This window comes from Rhinopithecus roxellana, chromosome 5, assembly GCF_007565055.1.
Source record: "Rhinopithecus roxellana isolate Shanxi Qingling chromosome 5, ASM756505v1, whole genome shotgun sequence".
Taxonomy (NCBI): domain Eukaryota; kingdom Metazoa; phylum Chordata; class Mammalia; order Primates; family Cercopithecidae; genus Rhinopithecus; species Rhinopithecus roxellana.
Window position 1 is genome coordinate 37,862,869 of NC_044553.1, and position 24,387 is coordinate 37,887,255.

Here is a 24,387-nt window from a genome sequence, read left to right on the forward strand (position 1 = left end):
GCCAGCCACTGCACCTGGCTGAGACTACTTTTTGAATTTCTTTATACTTTTTTCTTCATCTTCTCCCTCACTTAGCTATTTTCTTTTCTTTTTCTTTCTTTTTTTTTTTTTTTTTTTTGAGACAGGGACTCAATCTTTCGCCCAGGCTATAGTGAAGTGGTATGATCATGGCTTACTGCAGCCTTGACCTCTTGGGCTTAAGTGTTTCTCCCATCTCAGCCTTCTGAGTAGCTGGGACCACCACATCCAGCTAATTAAAAAAAAAAAAAAATTTTTTTTTTTTTTTTTTTTTTTTTTTTTTTTTTGAGACAGTCTTGCTCTGTCGCCAGGCTGGAGTGCAGTGGCATGATCTCGGCTCACGGCAACATCTGCCTCCCAGGTTCAAACAATCCTTCTGCCTCAGCCTCCCCAGTAGCTGGGACTACAGGTGCATGCCACCATGCCCAGCTGATTTTTTTTTTGTATTTTTAGTAGAGATGGGGTTTCATCACGTTGGCCAGGATGGTCTCAGTCTCTTGCCCTCATGATCTGCCTGCATTGGCCTCCCAAAGTGCTGGGCTTACAGGCGTGAGCCATGGCGCCCGGCTCTAAAATAGTTTTTATAGAGATGGGGTCTCACTATGTTGCCCAGGCTTGTCTAGAACTCCTGGGCTCAAGCAATCTGCCTGCCTTGGCGAGGACTGCAGGAGCGAACTACCATGCCCAAATTGTAGTCCTTCTTTATTTGTAGACCTCTGTCTTTTCCTCCAGACAATACAATTCAACATTTAATACAAAGAAAAAACAAAAATTTACCAACAGTAGACGAAACATAGTATATATAAGAAGAACCAGTCTGAACATCAAATCTTCTACAGTATGCAATCAACAGGCCTTAAAAAAAAAAAAAAAAAAAAGTTATTTTCTTAAAACAATAACAGCAATGCAAATTCAACCGTTAACAATAGTAACAGTATATGTTGTATTGAATCTTCATTGTTGCATTATGAGAACATTCAAGTAGCTCAAATTCTGGATAAAGTTTTATATGCTGATTTTTAAAATACTTAATACCATATTTTAAACATTTCCGGAAGCTACTAAATAGTTTTTAACTATCATTTTTATTAGCTGCTCAATATTCCATGTCACGAAGAAAACTTTTTTTCTTTTTGAAACAGAGTCTCACTCTGTTGCCCAGGCTGGACAGCAGTGGCATGATCTCAGCTAACTGCAACCTTCGCCTCCCGGGTTCAAGGGATTCCCCTGCCTCAGCCTCCCGAGTAGCTGGGACTATAGGCACCCACCACCACACTTGGCTAATGTTTTGTATTTTAGTAGAGACGGGGTTTCATCCTGTTGGCCAGGGTAGTCTTGATCTCCTGACCTCGTGATCCACAGGCCTTGGCCTCCCAAAGGGCTGGAATTACAGGCATGAGCCACCAAGCCCAGCCATGAAGAAAACTTCTTAAATTTATCATTAAAAATGTATTGAATAGACAAATGAGTTTACATCAAACTAAAAAGCTTCTGCACAGCCAAAGAAACAGTCAGCAAAGTGAAGAAAACACCTATGAAATGGGAGAAAACATTTGCAAACTATATATCTGATAAGGGGTTAATATCTAAAATATATTAATATAACGAACTCAAACAACTCAATAATAAGTAAACAACCCAATTAGAAAATGGGCAAAGGATTTGAATAGCTAATTCTCAATAGAAGACACATAAATAGACAACAGGTATATTAAAAAATTGCTTAAAATCACTAATCATCAGAAAAATGCAAATTAAAACCACAATGAGATATCACCTTACATATGTTAGAATGGCTATTACCAAAAAGATGAAAAGTAAGCCTCAGAGAGGATGGAGCAAAAAGGGAACCCCTGTTCGTTGTTGATGGGAACATAAATTAGTGTGGCCATTATGGAAACCAGTATGGTGGTTCTTTAGAAAATTAAAACTAGAACTACCATATGGTCTAATAATCCCACTACTGGGTATACATCCAAAGGAACTGAAATCAGTATGTCAAAGAGATATTTGCATTCCCATATTCACTGCAGCATTATTCACAATAGCCAAGAAATGGAAGCAACCTAAGTGTCCATAACAGATGAATAAAGCAAATGTGGTACATACACAGACTGGAATACTATTCAGTTGTGTTTTTCCTTTTTTTTTGAGACAGAGTCTCACTCTGTCACCCAGGCCGGAGTGCAGTGGTGCGATCTCAGCTCACTGTAACCTCCGCCTCCTGGGTTCAGGTGATTCTCCTGTCTCAGCCTCTCAAGTAGCTGGGATTATGGGCGTGTGCCAACACATAAGGCTAATTTTTGTATTTTTAGTAGAGAGGGGGTTTCACCATGTTGGCCAGGCTGGTCTTGAACTCCTGACCTCAAGTGATCCACCTGCCTCAGCCTCCCAAAGGGCTGGGATTACAGGCATGAGCCACCACGCTCGGCTCATGCTCTCATTTGTAAACATGCAATTATGCAGCAACAACTCATTTAGTATCTATTTCTTGTAAGAAATTTGTTGAACCTTTTCTTCTTCCCAAAGAAGAAATCTCAGCTTGTATTTATTTATAATGTTATAAAAACAGAAAGAATGACATTTAACTACTTTAAAAATCATAAAATAATTTTACTATCTTCATTAGTTATTTGAATTAATTAGTTTTGGTCTCTACAAAATTAATAAAATAAGTCCCTTGTTGTTTTTGCTGTTTAATCACATTTCCACGTTTTTTTTAAAAATAGTACCTTTTTCCTCCCTAAATTCAAATTTAGCTTTTAGGATTAAGTCATGTATTGTCAGTACCTCTGCTCTTTAGAGAAATGTTTTTGTTTTAGATCTTTGACATTTACTTCAATAATGTAGTATTTATATACTATTTTTACCAGTTCTATGCCAAGTTCTATATAGAAGATCTTGTATAGCCCTTGGTAGGGAAATGGTACAATCAGGTATAAGTTTAATGATATTCAAAGAAGTGTAAGGTTACTCAATAGAATGTTTTCCTTATTTTATCAATTACGTGACTCGAGATTCACTGAGCTAAGAGAGCTGCTATACTGGACTTTGCCATGTCAACTTGCAAGGCAACACTGCTAGTTTTTCTCTCTGTACCTGGTTTTGCTATATAAATAGAAGGGCTTTTTCAGAAGCACTAGTACTCCTCACCCATGCACCACAGGCAGTTTAGGACATAGGGAGATTGTAAGAAAAATGAAGAAGGAAAAACTCAGTTGATAGAAGAATATTATTAATTATTTCTAAACTAAATTATTACTGGGCTTGGATTAAGTTTATTCTACAGACAGTGCAGTGAGGAAAATAAGGCAGAACTACACTGTCAGAGCAGACATGCTAAGAGACGGTGATCAATTCCACTATAAACTGTGTCTTTTTGTATTGTGCAGTCCTACAAGTTGGTGTTCTGTTTCTCCTCTTGATCACAGCCTTGCCTAATATTCTTAAACCACTTTTTCTAAAACATAATCATTATCTTAAAATATAAGTAATATAAACTATTTGTTTGGCATTATTATATTCAACTTCTAAAAAGGGTCACAAATACACTTTCTTGAAGAAGGTTAAACTGATCCTACTTGCTTCCTCTAACAAACTTTTTGAGCCATGGGAGTTATTACAGTACTTTAGTTGTTACCATTTGGGCTTTACCTTCTACCCCTCAATAAGCTTTTTTGTTATGACAATCTCAGCTCTAGTGACAGACAGAAATAGTTAATACAGAGCAGGTAACTTTTAACAGATTCTATACACATGACGATTTAAAATCATCAGTGTTTCTTTTTTTACTAAAATTGTTACAATTGCTTACCTGGTACAATAATGTCTCCAAAACCCAATATTGAAACAGGCATGAGGCACACACTCATTACTGAGAAATAAATCAGTTTTGGTACTCTGATGACTACTGGCAACTGTTCAAAAACAAAACAAAATAAAACAAAACAAAACAAAAAAGAGGCCACCAATGAACTTCTTGGCAATCTTTACCCATATCTTTTATTTATTTATTTATTTTTTGGAGACAGAGTCTTGCTCTGTTGCCCAGGTGGAGTGCAGTGGTGCGATCTCAGTTCACTGCAACTGCAACTGCAAACTCCGCCTCCCGGGTTCAAGTGATTTTCCTGCCTCAGCCTCCCAAGTAGCTGGGATTACAGGCATGAGCCACCATGCCCGGCTACTTTTTCTGTTTTTAGTAGAGACAGGGTTTCACCATGTTGGCCAGGCTGGTCTCAAACTCCTGACCTCAGGTGATCCACCTGCCTCAGTCTCCCAAAGTGCTGGGATTACAGGCATAAGCCACTGTGCCTGGCCACCCATATCTTCTAGAAAGGGAATGATTAACATTAGAATAGTTCTTTTGATAGTTTAAAGGAACATGAAATACTCTGTTTCTATCTATTTCCGAAAGAAATAGATTCGTTTTGAAAAAATGAAGCTCAACACACGTAGGATTAACAGTATTAATCAACTATCCCCACATTGAACCTTTTTTTTTCTCTTTACCAAGGATAGAACTCAGGCCTTGAAACACAGAAAATAGAACAAGCCTTATTTTTTTTTGGCTGTCTGGATTTTTTCCCCCAAAGAAGAGTCTTGCCTCAGAGGGTATGATTTAAAGTCCAATGAACATATCTGAAATACAATCCTTACTTTCTCATGGGGAGCTGAGGGTTGACCAGTGGCTTCCACCAAGTTTCCATCATTCTAGGATGAAACCCAAGTCAATAGGTATTTAATAATTTAGAATAACTAAGAAAAGAGCTATATTTTCTGAGAAATAAGTTTTACAATACCTTAACATGCACTACGTGACCAATGAATTACACAGGAAAGCAAATTATTAACTGGATACACATACATACACTGAACAGTCATTTCTATTTCATTGCCATCCCTACCTTTTCATTATTTCCAAAAGGTCCAGCTGCAAGTTCAACCATGATACTCTCACCATTCTAAAATTGAGAAGGAAGAGAAAAGAAGTTGTCTGATCATTTAAAGAAAACAATCTGCCACTATTCAAGTGTGATTTAAGCCCCATGGCATATGGCCAGTCACACTGAAAACGGGCTACAGACTGCTTTTTTCCTAAAAGTCTTTGTAGATAGCAAAAACTGAAGTCATCTAAAACAAAGTCCACCTAGTACAGTTGCTCCACTTTATCAGAGCTCAACAATTCTCAGACATTGGCAAATGAATCACGTAAAAATAATTCAAGTGAACCCTCAGTTCTGATTTGTAATGACATATTAATATCTGACATTTGTAATGGGTTACAAATTTTAGGTACAGTACTTTTAGTTACATTATGCCATATGCTGTATGTTCTTAGTAGTTTTCAGCAATGTCAATGAAGAAGGTCATACAAAATCTTTTACACTTAGCTTTGTAAAAAATATTGGTAATTTTATTCGAATAAATATACATCTGACCTTCTGGCTACTCACCACAATAACAAAACAATGAAACCAAATTTGAAAAGACCCAACCCTATAGAACCTGAGAAGCTTCTCTAGCCTAACTCTCATCCAATTTCAGCCCTGCCTGCTTTCTATGATCCAATCAAAACATTAACCTTAGCTAAATTTCCCTCCCTTGTGCCTGGATAAAGTCTTTTTATGTGGGCTGTGTGAGGGGTTCATTTAAAAACTTTTTCCTGATAGCCAGGTCTGTTGTGGAGAGGGAAAACATTGTGAGGTAGCAAGTTAAGATTGCATGAACCACTCATTTTGTTTCATATTATGATAAATATATCAGCAAAGCAGGTACAGGCAAGATAAACAAACGCTGAATTTCAGGAAAATTTGATTGACTAACTATAATATTTTCCATGTGGGTGGGGTGCACAGGAGAAACCACTTGAGTGTTTTTGAAAGGACCTCATTGATTCCTGAGCTGAGTAGAAAGGAGGATAAAACCCCTAGCTGCAGAAATCTTTTGCTCATGTTAAGCTTTGGGTTACAGAAGGGTTAAGTCAAAACAGTTTAGGAAAATAAACTAACACCAAGTACAGTTCCTTAAAGCAGACTCCCAGGTTGTGATAACATTTCCAGATAAAGAGTTCATTTTGGTTCACTTTCTAATTGTTATGTAAAACATTTAACTGAAGACCATCATTGATATCCTTCCATACATTTAAAGATACCTGAATAACTACTATTTGTAAGAGCACAGTGGTGGATGGAGAAAAATGAGTAAGACAGGCTCTTATTGCTGTACTTTTATGGCGACCTGCCTTGCCAACTCACTAGAAGGTCACTAATACTTGGGTCAAGAACATGTTTAGAATATGCAATAGTTAATCCTTCAAATTTACAGTGAAAACCAGGAAAATCAGCAATCTGATTTTTGAGTTACCTACTAAAGTAAGGTCTGCTGCCTTAATAAAAACAAACAAATCAGACTGAGAATAAGGTATTAAAGTAAATTTATAGCAGTGAACTCCGAAGAGTGAGCACTGAGCTCTTTCCACCGTATTATGTTGCTAGAAATCACGTTCCTAGTCAGTAGAAACTAAGAGAGAAATAGAAAGATGAAAAATTTCTTTTTTTTTTTTGAGACGGAGTCTCACTCTGTCGCCCAGGCTGGAGTGCAATGGCATGATCTCAGCTCACTGCAAGCTCCGCCTCCTGGGTTCACACCATTCACCTGCCTCAGCCTCCCAAGTAGCTGGGACTACAGGTGTCTGCCACCATGCCTGGCTAATTTTTTGTATTTTTGTTTGTTTGTTTGAGATGGAGTCTCCCTCTGTCGCCCAGGCTGGAATGCAGTGGCACGATCTCGGCTCACTGCAAGCTCCGCCTCCCAAGTTCACACCATTCTCCTGCCTCAGCCTCCCAAGTAGCTAGGACTACAGGCGCTCACCACCACACCCAGCTAATTTTTTTTGTATTTTTTTTTAGTAGAGATGGGGTTTCACCGTATGAGCCAGGATGGTCTCGATCTCCTGACCTCTTGATTCGCCCACCTCAGCCTCCCAAAGTGCTGGGATTACGGGCATGAGCCACCGCGCCCGGCCGACAATTTTGTTTTTTGAAATGGAGTCTCACTCTGTTGCCCAGGCTGGAGTGCAGTGGCACAATCTAGGCTCACTGTAACCTCCGCCTCCTGGCTTCAGGTGATCCTCCCACCTCAGTCTCCTGAGTAGCTGGGACTACAGGCATGCACTACCACATCTGGCTTCATATATATATATATATATATATATATATTTTTTTTTTTTTTTTGAGACAGAGTCTCCCTCTGTCGCCCAGGCTGGAGTGCAGTGGCACAATCTCAGCTCACTGCAACCTCTGCCTCCTGGATTCAAGTGATTCTCCTGCCTCAGCCCCTCAAGTAGCTGGGATTACAGGCACCCATCACTGTGCCTGGCATTTTTGTATTTTTAGTAGAGACGGGGTTTCACTATGTTGGCCAGGCTGGTCTCAAACTCCTGACCTCAAGTGATCCACCCGCCTTGGCCTCCCAAAGTGCTGGGATTACAGGCGTGAGCCACCTCACCCAGCCTCTGGCCTCTTAATTATTGCTATTTTTAGTAGAGATACAGGTTCACCATGTTGGCCAGGCTGTTCTCGAACTCCTGACCTCAAGTGATCTGCCTGCCTTGGCCTCCCAAAGTGTTGGGATTATAGGGATTAGCCACCACACATGGCCAAATTAGTAAGTTTAGTTATAACCCATAGTACTAGTTCTATGAATTTTTTTTAGGTTACTATTGTTTGGTGAAGTCAATGAATCAAATGGCTCATAATTAAGTGACAGAAAGGTGCTAGTAAAATGGTTTGGTTATGCCAGGCATAACCAAAATGGTTCATCTCTGTAAATCCCAGCACTTTGGGAGGCTGAGACAGGAAGATCTCCTGAACCCAAGAGTTTGAGACCAGCCTGGACAATATGGTAAAACCCCATCTCTACAAAAAATACAAAAATTGGCTGGGTGTAATGGCGTGTCCCTGTAGTACCAGCTATTTGGGAAGCTGAGGTGGGAGGATCACCTGGGTCTCAGGATGTTAAGGCTGCAGTAAGTCGTAATTGAGCCACTGCACTCCAGCTTGGGCGGCAGACCAAGACCCTGTCTCAAAGAAGAGAAAAAAAAAAAGGTTTCTGTCTCAAAGAGAAAAAAAAAAAGTTTGGACGGTTAGCTGTATTTTGGGGCGTTAACTATATTTGTTACCTATTATAATTTTAGCTCCCCAATAGGGTCAGTTTATCTTTATGTCATTATAGCAAATATCAGAAGTGTAGATTTTTACAGTGACTTCACAGATGGTAGGTTTAATGAATGGGTAAAGAAGGAATGAGGCCACGCGCTATGGCTCATGCCTGTAATCCCAATACTCTGGGAGGCCAAGGTGTGAGGACTCCTGGGCTTGAGCCCAGGGGTTTGAGGCTGCAGTGAACTAGGATTGTGCCATTGCACTTCAGTCTCAAGACTCGGCCTTAAAAAAAAAAAAAAAAAAGAAGGAATGAGAAGTAGAGAATATCAAATTCTTAAATATGTGAGAGTGACAAAGGATAAATGGATAATATAAAGTTACAAAGCAAGACTCAAAATGAGAGAAAGTAGGGGAATTAAGCAATAATTAATATATTCATGAGACAGGAAAAGGACCAAGGTAGAAAAGCTGGACAAATAATTAAGGACCACCATACTCACCCAACACCTCTCCTCATTTTACTGAAGAGCTAGTGGCAGAGCTGGGAATATATGACCTAGGAGCTGCCAGTTGCTCTGATTCTAACTTCTTGGAAAAAGCCAGTCTGAGAGAATGAACAAATGGACAGAAGCAAAAAGGGAGAGTATGTGGCCCTGGGTCTAGTTTCTCTTGACGCCAGCCCCACACTGGCCTACAAACACAGCCTAGATAAATGGGGCCTTTTTGTTACAGAAGGCTTAGGTTGGGTTCTGTAAGTTGGAACCAAAAGAATTCCACTGATGGGGGTGGAAAGACGAATAGCTAGCAATACTCCCTCATACAACGGGTTGGTAAATGCAAGCAGAAAGGGCTAACTTGCCTATGGTTGCAAGGTTACAGAGTTACATTCTAGACCTTCCGATTTCCAGCTGCTCTTTCTTAGTCTCAAACTAGGGCTTCAGAAATGATATTTTATTTTTTTTACTGTCTATATTGCCTACAGTAAACATTTAGCTCATAAGAAGAATTACTTTAAAAAGGGAAGAAAATTAGAGATATTCTCATATTTGTATCAGTCAAGAGACATTTTAAAATCTAATAAAACAGATTAAAGCCTTGAAAGTTAAAAGGCCAATTTCAATGACAGTTCTTTTAAGAGAATTAGAATTCACTCAGCGGTAAACATCTGCAAAATTAATAATCTAGGAGCAGATTTAAGATGATCATTTTTTAGCATGTTTCTTCACGCATTTCAAAAATGGTCATACCTTTGTGATGAATGGTGTTATGAAAACAAAAAATACATCATAGAGGAGGAGAAGGCCTAGAAGTATCACACATGACTGTTGAAGAAAGAAACAAAATTAAAGATCAGTCTTCCTAAATAGAAATTAAGGCATTAAATTATTTTTCAAGTCCAAATAAAGACATGAATATACATTTAAATATTATTTTTAAAAAGATATCTTATGGTTAATCTATGTATAGTTTTATTATTCTACATATTAAAATGCTTATCTTCTTTATCTTGTTTTTTAAAAAAATCACTGAACCAAAGAAATGTGCTGGGTTGGGCATGGTGGCTCACGCCTGTAATCCTAGCACTTTGGGAGGCTGAGGTGGGGCGGATCACGAGGTCAAGAGTTCGAGACCAGCTTGGCCAACATGGTGAAACCCCCATCTCTACTAAGAATACGAAAATTAGCCAGGCGTGGTGGCGCGTGCCTATAACCCCAGCTACTCAGGAGGCTGAGGCAGGAGAATCACTTGAACCTGGGAGGCAGAGGTTGCAGTGAGCTGAGATCCTGCCACTGCACTCCAGCCTAGGTGACAGAGTGAGACTCTGTCTTGGGGGGGGGGTAAAAAAAAAAAAAAAAAAGAAAGAAAAAAAAAAAAGAAATGTGCTTCTCTGATATTTAGTCATGTTAAAGATTTTATGAATTTGGCATATTACATGAATGATTAAAAATATTTTAGGCAGGCCGGGCACAGTGGCTTATAATTACACCTGTAATCCCAGCACTTTGGGAGGCCCAGGTGGGCAGATCATTTGAGGTCAGGAGTTCAAAACCAGCCTGGCCAACATGGTGAAACCCTGTCTCTACTAAAAATACAAAAATTAGCAGGGCTTGGTGGTGGGCGCCTGTAACCCTAGCTACTTGGGAGGCTGAGGCAGGAGAATCGCTTGAGCTCAGGAGGCAGAGGCTGCAGTGAGCCAAGATTGCACCACTGCACTCCAGCCTGGGAGACTGAGCGAGACTCTATCTCAAAAACAAACAAATAAATAAATAAAAATATTTTAGGCAGGGTGCAGCGGCTCATGCCTGTAATCCCAGCACTTTGGGAGGCTAAGTCAGGAGGACTGCTTGTGGACAGCAGTTTGAGAACAGCTTGGGTAGCATAGCAAGACCCCCATCTCTACAAAAACAAACAAACAAAATTTAGCTAAAATAAAGTGTACACATGGATAAGAGTGAGGAATAACAGGCACTGGATACTCAGCATGGTGGAAGGGTTAGAAGGGGTGAGGGATGAGAAATTACTTAATGGGGACAATGCACATTAGTCGAGTGATGGTTATACTATAAGCCCACATTTCATCACTACCCAATATATCCATGTAACAAAACTACACTCGAACCCCTTAAATTTATACAAATAAAAGAAACAAAAGAACAACAACAACAACAACAATAGTTTAGCTAGCAAATCAGTGGTTGACTGGGCCTGGGGATTAGGACTGATTGCAAAGGCCACGGTAGAGCTTTTGGAAGAGATGAGAAATGTTCTACAACTTCACTGGCATAGTGGTTACAAAGTTACACATTCGTAAAATTTCCATAAACAGTACACCAAAAATTGGTGCATTTAACTGTAGGTAAATTATGCCTTAATAAAGTTGTCTTTTAAAACTTTATTTTAACTAGCAAAGTAGTATTGTATACATTACCTTGAAGTTGGGCAACTTCAGTGTTTTAATTAAATTCAGACAGAAAGCAATCCCCAAGATATCCTGTAAAATCCAAGCCCACCTAAAATCGAAAGATATTACTCTATTGCTTTATCAATGTTTAGATGAAGCTTTTCAAAAGACATAGATCACTGAGGTAATATCATTTAATTGCTATGATTTGACTATTCCATTTTTTTTTTTTTGAGACAGAGTCTCACGCTGTCACCCAGGCTGGAGTGCAGTGGCGTGATCTTGGCTCACTGCAACCTTTGCCTCCTGGGTTCAAGCGATTTTCGCGTCTCAGCTTCCCAAGTAGCTGGGACTACAGGCATGCACGCCACCATGCCTGGCTGATTTCTGACTATTCAATGATTAAACAGCAAGCATAACAACAAAACCCCTCATATATTCATATTTGGTAATTTTACTGTCCCAGTAGAATCATGAATATTATTATACTAAGAAAAAGTTGAAAAGGCTACCTCAGAAGAACATGTATCAGACATAAGTGCATTAACACATGTCTCGTTCTAGAAAACAGCTGTTAACAAAAGAATTTCAGTGTTAACACAGATCCAAATAGCTTGAACATAAAGAAAACAAGTTATGCAACTTACTCCATCAGAAATTGACATGAGTAATTATCCATTGATTATCCTACCTGAAGCTGTATAAAGCTGTATGAGCTTTGTTTCCCAAATTTTAGGCCATTAAATCCTTTCAATCTCAATAATTTTATTAATAAAACATTAATATAAATTTAAGTATATATTTTCTTCTGGTTATCTTCCTGCAAATAAACAGATATCTCTATATTTGCTTATATCCCCCTCTTTCTTGCATAAAAGACAGCATACTCTATATATTTTTTTGCACTTCACTTTTTTCACTTAAAGAAATACAAATATCAAATCAAAGTGGATGAAAGACTTACATCTAAGACCTGAAACTGTGAAACTACTTGATGAAAACACTGGGGAAATGCTCCAGGACATTGGTCTTGGCAAAGATTTCTTGAGTAAGACTTCAAAAGCACAGACAACAAAAACAAAAATGGACAAATGGAATCACATCAAGCTAAAAGGTTTTGCATGGCAAAGGAAAAATCAAGAAAGTGAAGAGACAACCCACAGAACGAAAGAAAATATCTGCAAACCACCCATCTGACAAGCTATTAATAACCAGAATATATAAGGAGCTCAAACAAGTCGATAGAAAAAAAACCAAATAATCCAATTAAAAATAGGACAAAATATCTAAATAGACATTTCTCCAAAGACATACAAATGACCAACAGATACATGAAAAAATGCTCAGCATCTCCAATCAGATGAAATCTGATTGCAATTAGAGAAATGTAAATCAAAACTACGAGATATCATCTCACCCCAGAATGCTGGCAAGGATGTGGGAAAAGAGGAAACCTTGTACACTGTTGGTGGGAATGTAAATTACCACAGCCACTATGAAGAACAGTATGGAAATTCCTCAGAAAACCAAAAACAGAACTACCATATGATCCAGCAACCCCACCACTGGATATACATGCAAAAGAAAGGAACTCAGTATCAAAGAGATATCTGAACTCTCACATTTATTGTAGCACTATTCACAATAGCCAAGATATGGAATCAACCTAAGTGTTCATCAATGGATAGAGGAAATATTATACATATACATACATATATATATATATAAAATTATACAAATACACACAATGGAATATTATTCAGCCACAAAAAATAATGAAGCCTTGTCATTTGCAAAGACATGGATGGAAGTGGAAGATGTTAAGTGGAAGTAGATGGAAGTGGATGGAAGTGGATGTTAAGTGAAATAAGCCAAGCACAGAAACACAAATATTGCATGTTCTCATTCATAGGGGGAGCTAAAATTAAGAAAATAAAAAATTGAACTCATGGAGATAGTAGAATGATGGTACCAGAGGCTAAAAAAAGGTAGAGAGTGGGGGTGATAAAGTGAAGATGGTTAATGGGTGCAAAAATATACTTAAATACAATAAATAAGATCTAGTGTTTGGTAGCACAATTAGGTGACACAGTTAATAACTTCTTGTATATTGTAAAAATAACTAAAAGAGTGAAATTGGAATGTTCCCAATCAAAGAAATGACAAAGGCTTGAGGTGATGGATCCCACAATGACTCTGATGTGATCATTACACATTGTATGCCTGTATCAAAACATCACATGTAGCCCATAAATATATATAGTTATGTTCCCATCATAATTAAAAAATAAAACTTTAAAAAGTATAGATTGTGCTCCTTTTTGTACTTTATATATCATAGAGTATATTCTCTCTCTCTCTCCTTTTTTTTTTTTTGAGACAGAGTTGCACTCTAGTTCCCCAGGCTGGAGTGCAATAGCGTGATCTCGGCTCACTGCAACCTCTGTCTCTCGGGTTCAAGTGATTCTCTTGCCTCAGCCACACCCAGCTAATTCTGTGTTTTTAGTAGAGACGGGGTTTCTCCATGTTGGTCAGGCTAGTCTCGAACTCCTGACCACAGGTGATCCGCCCACCTCGCCCTCCCAAAGTGCTGGGATTACAGGCATGAACCACCATGCCCAAGTATGTTCTCTTTTGTATCTACTTTCACTTAGCATTACGTTTGAGATTCATTCACACTTGTGTATGTGGTATAAGGCTTACTTATTGGTGAATAGTATTTCATTGTGTAAATATAACATAATGTATTCACCCATTCAAAGTTTGATGGACATTTTGATTGTTTCTATACTCTCTCTCTCTGTCTCTTTTTCTCTCTCTCCTGGAACACCCTGCATATCAATTCATAGAGATCTTCATTGTTCAGAGCTGCATTGCACTCTATTGTGTGGCTATACCAAAATTAAGTGTGTGTGTATATATATATATAAATATACACACATATATATACACACACATATACACACACACACACACACACATATATATATATATTTTTGAGATGGAGTTTCACTCTTGTTGCCCAGGCTGGAGTGTAATGGCGTGATCTCGGCTCACTGCAACCTCCGCTCACTGCAACCTCTGCCTCCCAGGTTCAAGCAATTCTCCTGCCTCAGCCTCCTGAGTAGCTGGGATTACAGGCATGCGCCACCACGCCCGGCTAATTTTTTGTATTTTTAGTAGAGACGGGGTTTCTCCATTTTGGTCAGGCTGGTCTCGAACTCCCAACCTCAGGTGATCTGCCTGCCTTGGCCTCCCGAAGTGCTGGGATTACAGATGTGAAATTAAGTATATTTTTAAAGTCTATTTCAGTGTATGTGTTGAAATCATAATTCATATTTCCTTCTCTATATGAGTTCAAGTGCATTAACATAAGATCTGCTTATTTAAGAAGTAGTTCATTACAAGACTGGTGTTCTGGCATAGAAGCAAAAAAGTTCCGTAATAATCACAATAAGTATCAGGCCAACATAGGAAACAATTCATCTTTAATCTAAAAGCAAATACATTGAGTATTCATACCTGTCTTCATTTCGAAACACAGCCCAAACAACAGCTACTGCTATGCACAGTCCAGAGAGAAAAATAAGTCTCACTTCTATGCTTTTGCCACGACACGCAATCCTAAAAAATGGATTGAAATACTTAACACTGCAGATGAAGTACAAAGTTCACTTGATATAAGAAGTAGCAAATGTTAACCATAATCATAAAAAGTGACTGAAATACCAATTTTAAAAGTCTTGATTTTACATAAAACAAATGAGACATAATAAAATGTTTATCAGTCCAATATAATGTTCTGTGATGATGAAAATGTACTATATCTGTGCTGTCCAATATAGTAGCTACTAGTCACATGTGGCTATTGAGCACCTGAAATATGGCTAATAAGAATGAAAAACTCAATTTTTAATTTTATTTAAATTTAAATTTAAACACCTATAGGTCCAATGTATATCAGACTATACAGGTTTCAAATAATACTCCTATTTTGTATTGTTTTAAATTATAAACACCAACATTATAAAACTTCCTGTAAGAGATACATACGTGCATTGTCCATATGGTATCTTATGAATTAGTGCAGCAAGACAGTTGTACAGACTCATTGCTGATGCTATGCAGAAAATTGCTATCATAACATAAACTAGAAAAAAACAAAACACTAAATTACATGAGAACAGAAGGAAAGGTGATAAGAAAATATTTATACAAGCAATATTAATTCTTTAGTTTTCTTTATTTAATCATACTTCCAACGAAGTTACTATACGATGACCTGAATTACTTACTAAGCTGAAATTTAGATCGTGAGTTTTTTTGCTTGTTTGTTTGTTTGTTTTTTCTGAGAGTCTTGCTCTGTCACCCAGTTGCCCAGGTGGGAGTGCAGTGGTGTGATCTCTGCTCTCACTGCAATCTTTGCCTCCTGGGCTTAAGTGTTTCTCGTGCCTCAGCCTCCCAAATAGCTGGGATTACAGGTATGTGCCACCATACCCAGCCAATTTTTATAGTTTTAGTAGAGACGGGGTTTTGCCATGTTAGTGAGGCTGGTCTCAAAGTCCTGACCTCAGGTGATGTGCCTGCCTCGGCCTCCCAAAATGCTGGGATTATAGCCGTGAGCCACTGCACCCAGCCGTCTCCTTTTTAAATAGCAATGAATTTAAGGAAATCTCTCACCAAAAACTAAAATATGCTTTCAGGTAAAGTAGAGGGCTCTCTTTTTTCTATCAATGACTACTATAAACTGAGAGTTGATAACATAAATTAATCTGAAGGAGTATTAAATTAATAAAAGCACTTGTTTGATGCCAACATACTACAAATATCATCCTAGTACTTGCTCTCTCAGCAACAGGTTAAAATGAGTGATATTAACAAAATGAGTTCTTTTTTTTTGAGATGGGGTCTCACTGTGTTGCCCAGGCTGGAGTGCAATGGGGCAATCTTGGCTCACAGCAACTTTCGCCACCCAGGGTCAAGCGATTCTCCTGTCTCAGCCCCTTGAGTAGCTGGAACTACAGGCACGCACCACCACGCCCAGCTAATTTTTGTATTTTTAGTAGAGACGGGGTTTCACCATGTTGGCCAGGCTGGTCTTGAACCCCTGACCTCAAGTGATCTGCTTGCTTTGGCCTCCCAAAGTGCTGGGATTACAGGCGAGAGCCACCGCACCTGGCCAGAATGACTTCTTTTTAATTAAAAAATACATGTCATAAGCTGGGTACAGTGGCTTACACCTGTAATCCCAGCACTATAGGAGGCCGAGGCAGGTGGATCTCCTGAGGTCAGGACTTTGAGATCAGCCTGGCCAACATGGTGAAACCCTGTTTCTACTAAAAATACAAAAATTACCTGGGGTGGTGCCAGACAACTGTAATCCCAGCTACTCGGGAAGCTGAGGCAAGAGAATCACCCATCTCAAATAAATAAATAAATAAATAAATAAATAAATAAATAAATAAATAAATAAAATACAAATATTAGCGGGCATGATAGGACGCGTCTGTAGTCCCACAACTTGGGAGGCTGAGGCAGGAGAATCGCTTGAATGTGGGAGGCAGAGGTTGCAGTGAACCCAGATTGTGCCACTGCAGTCCAGTATGGGTGACAGAGCACAGCAGAGCAAGACTCTGTCTCAAAAAAAAAAAAAAAAAAGATATCATAGGTCTAGTTTTGTTTCTTTGTTTTTTTTTTGTTTTTTGTTTTTTTTTTTTTTGAGACGGAGTCTCGTTCTGTCGCCCAGGCTGGAGTGCAGTGGCCGGATCTCAGCTCACTGCAAGCTCCGCCTCCCGGGTTTACACCATTCTCCTGCCTCAGCCTCCCAAGTAGCTGGGACTACAGGTGCCCGCCACCTCGCCCGGCTAATTTTTTTTATTTTTTAGTAGAGACGGGGTTTCACCAGGTTAGCCAGGATGGTCTCGATCTCCTGACCTCGTGGTCCGCCCGTCTCGGCCTCCCAAAGTGCTGGGATTACAGGCTTGAGCCACCGCGCCCGGCCCATAGGTCTAGTTTTTAAACTGCTGTCATAGGACAAGAGAAACTGAACAAAAACGGAATGAGGTCAGGTGTGGTAACTCACACCTGTAATCCTAGCACTTTGAGAGGCCGAGGCCGTTGGATCACTTGAGGTCAGGAGTTTGAGACCAGCCTGGTCAATACAGTGAAACCCCATCTCTACTAAAAATACAAAAATTAGCCAGGCATGGTGGCACACACCTGTAATCCCAGCTACCTGGGAGACTGAGGCAGGAGAATCGTTTGAACCTAGGAGGCAGAGGTTGCAGTAAGCCGAGATTACGCCACTGCACTCCAGCCTGGGTGACAGAGCAAGACTCTGTTTCAAAAAAAAAAAAAAAGCTGAATGAAACAATCCTAGGCCCTAATTTTCTAGTCCAGAAATTTATGCTAATGCTATACACATAAGCATAGTAGCCTTTGGTGGTTCTTACAAAGGCTTTTTGCTAGTTCTTATCAGGTATACTCCTTTTTCCCTAGTCTTCCTTCTCTTTGTGCTGTATACTATCCAGGGATGGCAAATTTTCATTCTGTTAGGCCATTAATAAGACTGTTGAGGAGATGGACAAGTCATTATAGTTCCTACTCCCACTGTCTTCAAGGAAAAAAAGGACTAGTTACTCTCTAGACCACAGGAAGTACCTGTGTGACTTCAGATATAATATGATCCTGTTTATGTAAGTAACATAAAATTCAAGCAATAAAACATTTTGATTTGCAAATTGACAAAAGATAAACTACACTTTGGGAGTAAGTAGAGGCAATACATCAGTAATTTGAATAATCTTCTATTTCATGTAACTAAATATAGCCACCAAGAACTCCTTAATCCACTGCTTAGATACTGAGCTATATCATTCTTCATCTACAGAGAGGAAAACTTAGGGACCATGGCAATTATTTCAACTCATCCATGAAGAAGTGTTCTTATCTGAAAACATAACATACTTTTTTTTTTTTTGAAATGGAGTTTCGCTCTTGTTGCCTAGGCTGGAGTGCAATGGCGCAATGTCAGCTCACCGCAACCTCCGCCTCCCAGGTTCAAGCGAGTCTCCTGCCTCAGCCTCGCGAGTAGCTGGGATTACAGGCATGCACCACTACGCCCCGCTAATTTCTGTATTTTTAGAAGTGACAAGGTTTCTCCATGTTGGTCAGGCTGGTCTAAAACTCCCAACCTCAGGTGATTCACCTACCATGGCCTCCCAAAGTGTTGGGATTACAGGCGTGAGCCACTGCTCCTGGCACCTAGTGTATTTCTAATCTGAATATTTATATCTCAGAGTAACAGAGACCTAACACTGATAATTTAAAAAATAATAATATTAACCAAATTATTCAGATAAGTTTTCCAGGTAGAATGGCTTAAAAGAAAAGAGAAATCTAGTAATAGTCGGTGAAAAGAATGCATGTTAACAGTAACAAACATAAAATATGACTTCTTACCCAACCATTTGTAGAAGAAATAAAGTAAGACTATCATAACACAGCAGATGACCACAAATATGACAACTGTAAGAGGACTGAAAGTTAGATACTCTTCCTTCTTTTTCCTCATTTCTCTATCTTCAGTTGTCACTGCTTTCAAGTTTTCCCTGTACAAACACACAGGAACTTTAGCAAATCTTAGCCAAGTACAGTTATTTAAAAAATCTCTCTCTAACACCAATTTCAATGTGTTTCTGAAGAAAGCAACGTATTTTTATTAAAATATTTTTATTTTATTATTTTTCTAAGATATCTTGTTATAGCAAGTAATGTACTTTTTAAAAACTGTACCCTAAAAAGAAATATGTAATCTAGAAAGTAAAAACCTCTTAAATGCTACCCTCCAGAGATGATCACTAACTTTTGAAACATTTTTTTCTGCAGGCAAAATTGTTGAAAGAGATGACATTTATTATATAAACAAATTAATACTTGTGGATGTTTATATACCTAATTTGAAAATTATATTGACATAATAAATTTCAAACTAAAACCAAAGCTTCTTACAAACTTACTATTATCAACTTACAGACAGTAAAGTACTTCCAAAAATTAGCTTCCCTTTTTTTTGAGACAAAGAGTCTTGCTCTATTGCCAAGGTTGGAGTACAGTTGGCGCGATCTCTGCTCACTGAAACCTCTGCCTCCCGGGTTCAAGCAATTCTCTTGCCTCAGCCTCCTGAGTAGCGGGGACTAGAGGCACATGCTGCTAGGCCAGGCTAATTTTTTGTATTTTAGTAGAGACGGGGTTTAACCGTGTTGCCCTGGCTGGTCTCAAATTCCTGAGCTCAGGCAACTCATCCACCTTGGCCTCCCAAAGTGCTGGGATTACAGGCGTGAGCCACCGCACCTGGCCGCTTTTCTTAAACGCAAATGCTAAATTCTCCTCTCAATCAACTTAGCATTTACTATATGCCTAGTCTATGCTCATCAATGTATTATAAAGGACTCAAAAGAAATTCAAGGCATAACTTTGTCCTACCTTTATTTAAGATAACAAAATATTGTCTCAACACTTGCTAGGCCACAGAGCTAATAACAGAGACAGAAGTCAAAGAGGAAAAGAACTACAACTGTTGTTTGCTGGGCAATCTCTTGTCAACCTTATAGCCTCCTCCTAGTTATATGCAACCTACGACACATTATTAATACTACTTCTGAATACTTTTCAACAACTCTGTTCTAAACTCTGCTCCCTCCTGTGCAAATCCTGGCCCTGCTCATTAGGTCTGGGCTCAACACAAAATTTTGGTTAAAAAAGTTTATTTCTGGCCGGGCGCGGTGGCTCAAGCCTGTAATCCCAGCACTTTGGGAGGCCGAGACGGGCGGATCACGAGGTCGGGAGATTGAGATCATCCTGGCTAACATGGTGAAACCCCATCTCTACTAAAAAATACAAAAAACTAGCTGGGCGCAGTGGCGGGCGCCTGTAGTCCCAGCTACTCAGGAGGCTGAGGCAGGAGAATGGCGTAAACCCAGGAGGCGGAGCTTACAGTGAGCTGAGATCCGGCCACTGCACTCCAGCCTGGGCGACACAGCGAGACTCCATCTCAAAAAAAAAAAAGAAAAAAAAAAAGTTTATTTCTTTTAATATATTTTTAAAAATTAAAAAAAAAAAAAAAAGAGGCGGGGTTTTGCTGTTACCCAGGCTGGTCATGAATGCTGAGCTCAAGTGATTCAACTGCCTTGGCCTCCCAAAAGGCTGGGATTACAGGCATGAGCCACCAAGCCTGGCCTAAAAAAGCATATTCCTTTAGAACTGCATATTTCCCAACTGTGTACCAACAAGCCACTTTCTTACTAGAAAACTATTGACTGAGATGACTACTGTATTAAGCATCTGTGACTGTAAGATTGCCTGGGAAAAGAGCAGGGAGAGAGTTGATGGAGACACACTAGCACCTCCCCTGAAACTCTAGAGCTGAATGACAGGGTATTAAATAAATTTCTATAAATGTGGTACCTGAGTGTAAAAAGGTGCTAATTATGGTATCTGTCACTGCAGAAATACATTTAAAGAAACTTTTGTCATAGTACACATACAAGCCATAATAATTAAAGATTTATATATTCATAGTCATTGAACTAAAAAGCACAGGCAATTTATTTAAGGAAAGCATACAGTATACTAGATTTATATCACATTAAAATATTACAATTCTGCCCGGTGTGGTGGCTCACACTTGTAATCCCAGCACTTCAGGAGGCTAAGGTGGGCGGATCACTTGAGGTCAGGAGTTGAGACCAGCGTTGGCCAACATGATGAAAATCCATCTCCACTAAAAATACAAAAATTAGCCAGGTGTAGTGGCACGTGCCTGTAATCCCAGCTACTTGAGAGGCTGAGGCAGGAGAATCGCTTGAACCTGGGAAGCAGAGGTTGCGGTGAGCAAAGATCGCGTACCACCGCACTCCAGCCTGGGTGACAGTGAGACTCCAACTCAAAAAAAAAAAAAATTACAATTCATCTTTTTTGAAAAAAAAATTGTATTTTCATATCAGCTTGAGAGCCATATGCAACAGGAACCTAAACTTTCTTGCATGCCATCTAGAGGTTATAAAGGCTGAGGACCAGTGACCTTATTATAAAAAGATTTTAGGCTGGGCACGGTGGCTCACGCCTGTAATCCCAGCACTTTGGGAGGCCGAGGCAGGCGGATCACCTGAGGTCAGAAGTTCAAGACCAGCCTGGCTAACATAGTGAAACCACATCTCTATTAATAATACAAAAATTAGCTGGGCATGGTGGTGCATGTCTGTAATCCCAGCTACTCAGGAGGCTGAGGCAGGAGAATTGCTTGAACCCAGAAGGCAGAGGCTGCAGTGAGCCAAGATCACGCCATTGCACTCCAACCTGGGTGACAAGAGCAAAACTCTGTCTCAAAAAAAAAAAAAAAAAAAGATTTTAACACACTGCTGAAAAGTCTTTCTACAGAACCCAGGCATCTTTCCCTTTTGCTTAAGGTACATCTCTCATTTGGCAGAGTAATTTTGGGTTGTGAGGTCCTGTCCTGGCACATTTTCCCTTCCCTAAGCCTCACTCTCTTTCCATCCAACTGTCATTACTGGCTAAATGATGGGCCTTATGTTTTTAATAATTCTTTGTATGGAACTTTTTCCTTTATATCACTGATTCATATTCTCTTTCTCCATACGGTCACCACCCCTTTCTCCTCCCACATGCACTTATTTCTCTCTATCTTTATTTTGCTCTTAGAATCAGCCCCCTCAATTTTAAAATCCATGATCCTGCAGGTATGGGACATTTCCTCTCCCAGTCTGGTTTCCGAAGGCAACAAATTACTTGTTTCTGCTCCATCATCATGTTTTACAAATAAAAAAGCTGGTATGTATTCCCCTCCAATTTCCAATTTTCTCAAGGAGGAGCTTGTCCTAACGTGTATATAAAAAAAAGCTTGCCTTGCTAAACTCAAAGTGTGGGTCCATGGGCCAGCTAAATCACTTGGGAGCTTGTTAAAAATGCAGAATCGGGCTGGGCACAGTGGCATACACCTGTAATCCCAGCACTTTGGGAGACTGAGGTGGGCGGATTGCCTGAGCTCAGGAGTTTGAAACCAGCCTGGGCAACACGGTGAAACCCCGTTTCTACTAAAATACAAAAAATTAGTCAGGCATGCTGGCGTGCACCTGTAATCCCAGCTACTGGGGAAGGTGAAGCAGGAGAATTGTTTGAACCTGGGAGGCGGAGGTTGCAGTGAGCCAGGGTCGCGCCACTGCACTCCAGCCTGGGTGACAGAGCGAGACTCTGTCTCAAAAAAAAAAAAAAAAAAAAAAAAAAGAATGCAAATCTGGGCCCCTATCCCAAACCTACTAAATCTGAATTTGTATTTTATTATTCTTATTGTTATCTTTTTGAGAGAGGATTTTGCTCTGCTGCCCAGGCTTGAGTGCAGTGGCATGATAACAGCTCACTGCAGCCTGAAACTCCTGGGCTCAAATGGTCCTCCTACATCAGCCTCCTGAGTAGCTAGGACTATAGGTTCATGTCACCACACCCAACTAATTTTTAAATTTTTTTTGTAGAGATGGGTCTCACTATGCTGCCCAGGCTGGTCTCAAACTCCCAGGCACAAGAGATCTATCTGCCTTGGCCTCCCAAAGCGCTGGGATTACAAGTGTGAGCCACCACGCCTGGCCTGAATTTGTATTTTAATAAGATCTCTAGATAAGTGTATGCACTTTACAGTTTGAGAAGCACTATTCTAGAAAACAAAAAAATTTACATAGTAATGGAAGTACAGGAAGAATCTATAATAAATAGGAAAACATTTTTAATAAATCAGCAGCTTTTGGAAAATTATTTGTAAAGTTTCCCTAAGTAATATACAAAATGATTTTAGAGATATGGAGATCTTACATACTATGCTTTATAAAGATCAATAATTGCCAGGCGCAGTGGCTCACACCTGTAATCCCAGCACTTTGGGAGGCCGAGGCAGGCAGATCACCTGAGGTCAGGAGTTCGAGACCAACCTGGCCAATGTGGCGAAACCCCATCTCTACTAAAAAAAATACAAAAAATTAGCGGGGTGTGGTGGTTGACACCTACAATCCCAGCTACTTGGGAGGCTAAGGCAGGAGAATTGCTTGAACCTGGGAGGTGGAGGTTGCAATGAGTCAAGATCACACCATTGCACTGTAGCCTGGGTGACAGAGTGAGGCTCCATCTCAAAAAGAAAAGATTAAAGATTAATAATGAAGGAAAAAAACAAGCTTACTCATATGAAAGACGTGACTGATATATCTTGAAACATGCTTTCCAAATACGTAAAATGTTTAAAGCTCAATGCTCCAGGAACCTACACTTGTTAAACTCTAACATTTCCCTCTTGATGCAAGTCAATCAAATTTTAGTATTTAAGAAATTACAAATAACCTTAGCTTCATTTAGTTACAGATAAGACCTTTTTTTTTTTTTTTTTTTTTTGAGACGGAGTCTCACTCTGTCACCCAGGCTGGAGTGCAGTGGCGCAATCCTGGCTCACTGCAAGGGTTCATGCCATTCTCCTGCCTCAGCCTCCTGAGTAGCTCGGACTATAGCCACCCGCCACAGCACCCGGCTAATTTTTTGTATTTTTAGTAGAGACGGGGTTTCACCGTGGTCTTGATCTCCTGACCTTGTGATCCGCCCGCGTCGGCCTCTCAAAGTGCTGGGATTAAAAGGCCCAGATAAGACCTTTTAAATGGAAGCTATAGATCAATTCACAAGGCAAATATATTTTGCCCTTCATACATGAAATAATACGCTCTGGGCACATTTTTTTCATTGAGAGTTATGAATATACATTGACTCTTCTATGTATATTGCTCATTTTAATTTAGAGCCAAAAGTACAAAACTGTAGGGAGACCGAGTTAACGTTACTACTAAATAGGAAAATCCGAATTTTGTGTACATTTGAAATTTCTGTATTTAAACAAAAATATGGACATGCTTTAAAGTTGTAGTTAATCTTCATGCTATAGATTTTTCCTCTCACTGTATAATTTTGGCCATTTGAGTCTTTTTGTTTAAAGTGGCAGAAAGTTGAAATCTTTGGCTATTCAGGAAATCAAGACTACAGATGCTCTGGGCCCCCACAAATAGTACATTGCATCATTGTTCACTTTAGCAGCAGATGTACTGGCTATGGGGGCAGTAGGGTTAGAAGTTTGTAGCAGGTAATTTTAAGGATAATTAATTATAAATCATTTCCCCTAATCTGCATAAATTAATTAGAACTGATTTTAATAAAATTTATAAAGTATACAGCAAACATTTAAAGCTGTTGTTGGAGAAAAGG

At 39.5% G+C, this 24,387-nt stretch overlaps 1 protein-coding gene across 2 annotated transcripts in view; it reads right to left on the reverse strand.

Moving 5' to 3' along the window:
- SPPL2A (signal peptide peptidase like 2A) overlaps positions 1-24,387 on the reverse strand; it is a 64,265-nt gene that overhangs the window by 16,800 nt on the left and 23,078 nt on the right. Inside the window, exons 6-14 of one of the 2 annotated variants that reach the window (XM_010356600.2) lie at positions 18,544-18,692; positions 15,136-15,232; positions 14,605-14,706; positions 11,110-11,191; positions 9,428-9,502; positions 4,923-4,979; positions 4,675-4,728; positions 3,833-3,935; positions 796-873 (exon numbers count right to left, since the gene is read on the reverse strand). In XM_010356600.2, coding sequence (XP_010354902.1) covers positions 796-873; positions 3,833-3,935; positions 4,675-4,728; positions 4,923-4,979; positions 9,428-9,502; positions 11,110-11,191; positions 14,605-14,706; positions 15,136-15,232; positions 18,544-18,692 — 797 coding nt within the window. The remainder of the gene's footprint in view (positions 1-795; positions 874-3,832; positions 3,936-4,674; positions 4,729-4,922; positions 4,980-9,427; positions 9,503-11,109; positions 11,192-14,604; positions 14,707-15,135; positions 15,233-18,543; positions 18,693-24,387) is intronic. The other variant, XM_010356601.2, reaches the window with a different exon arrangement.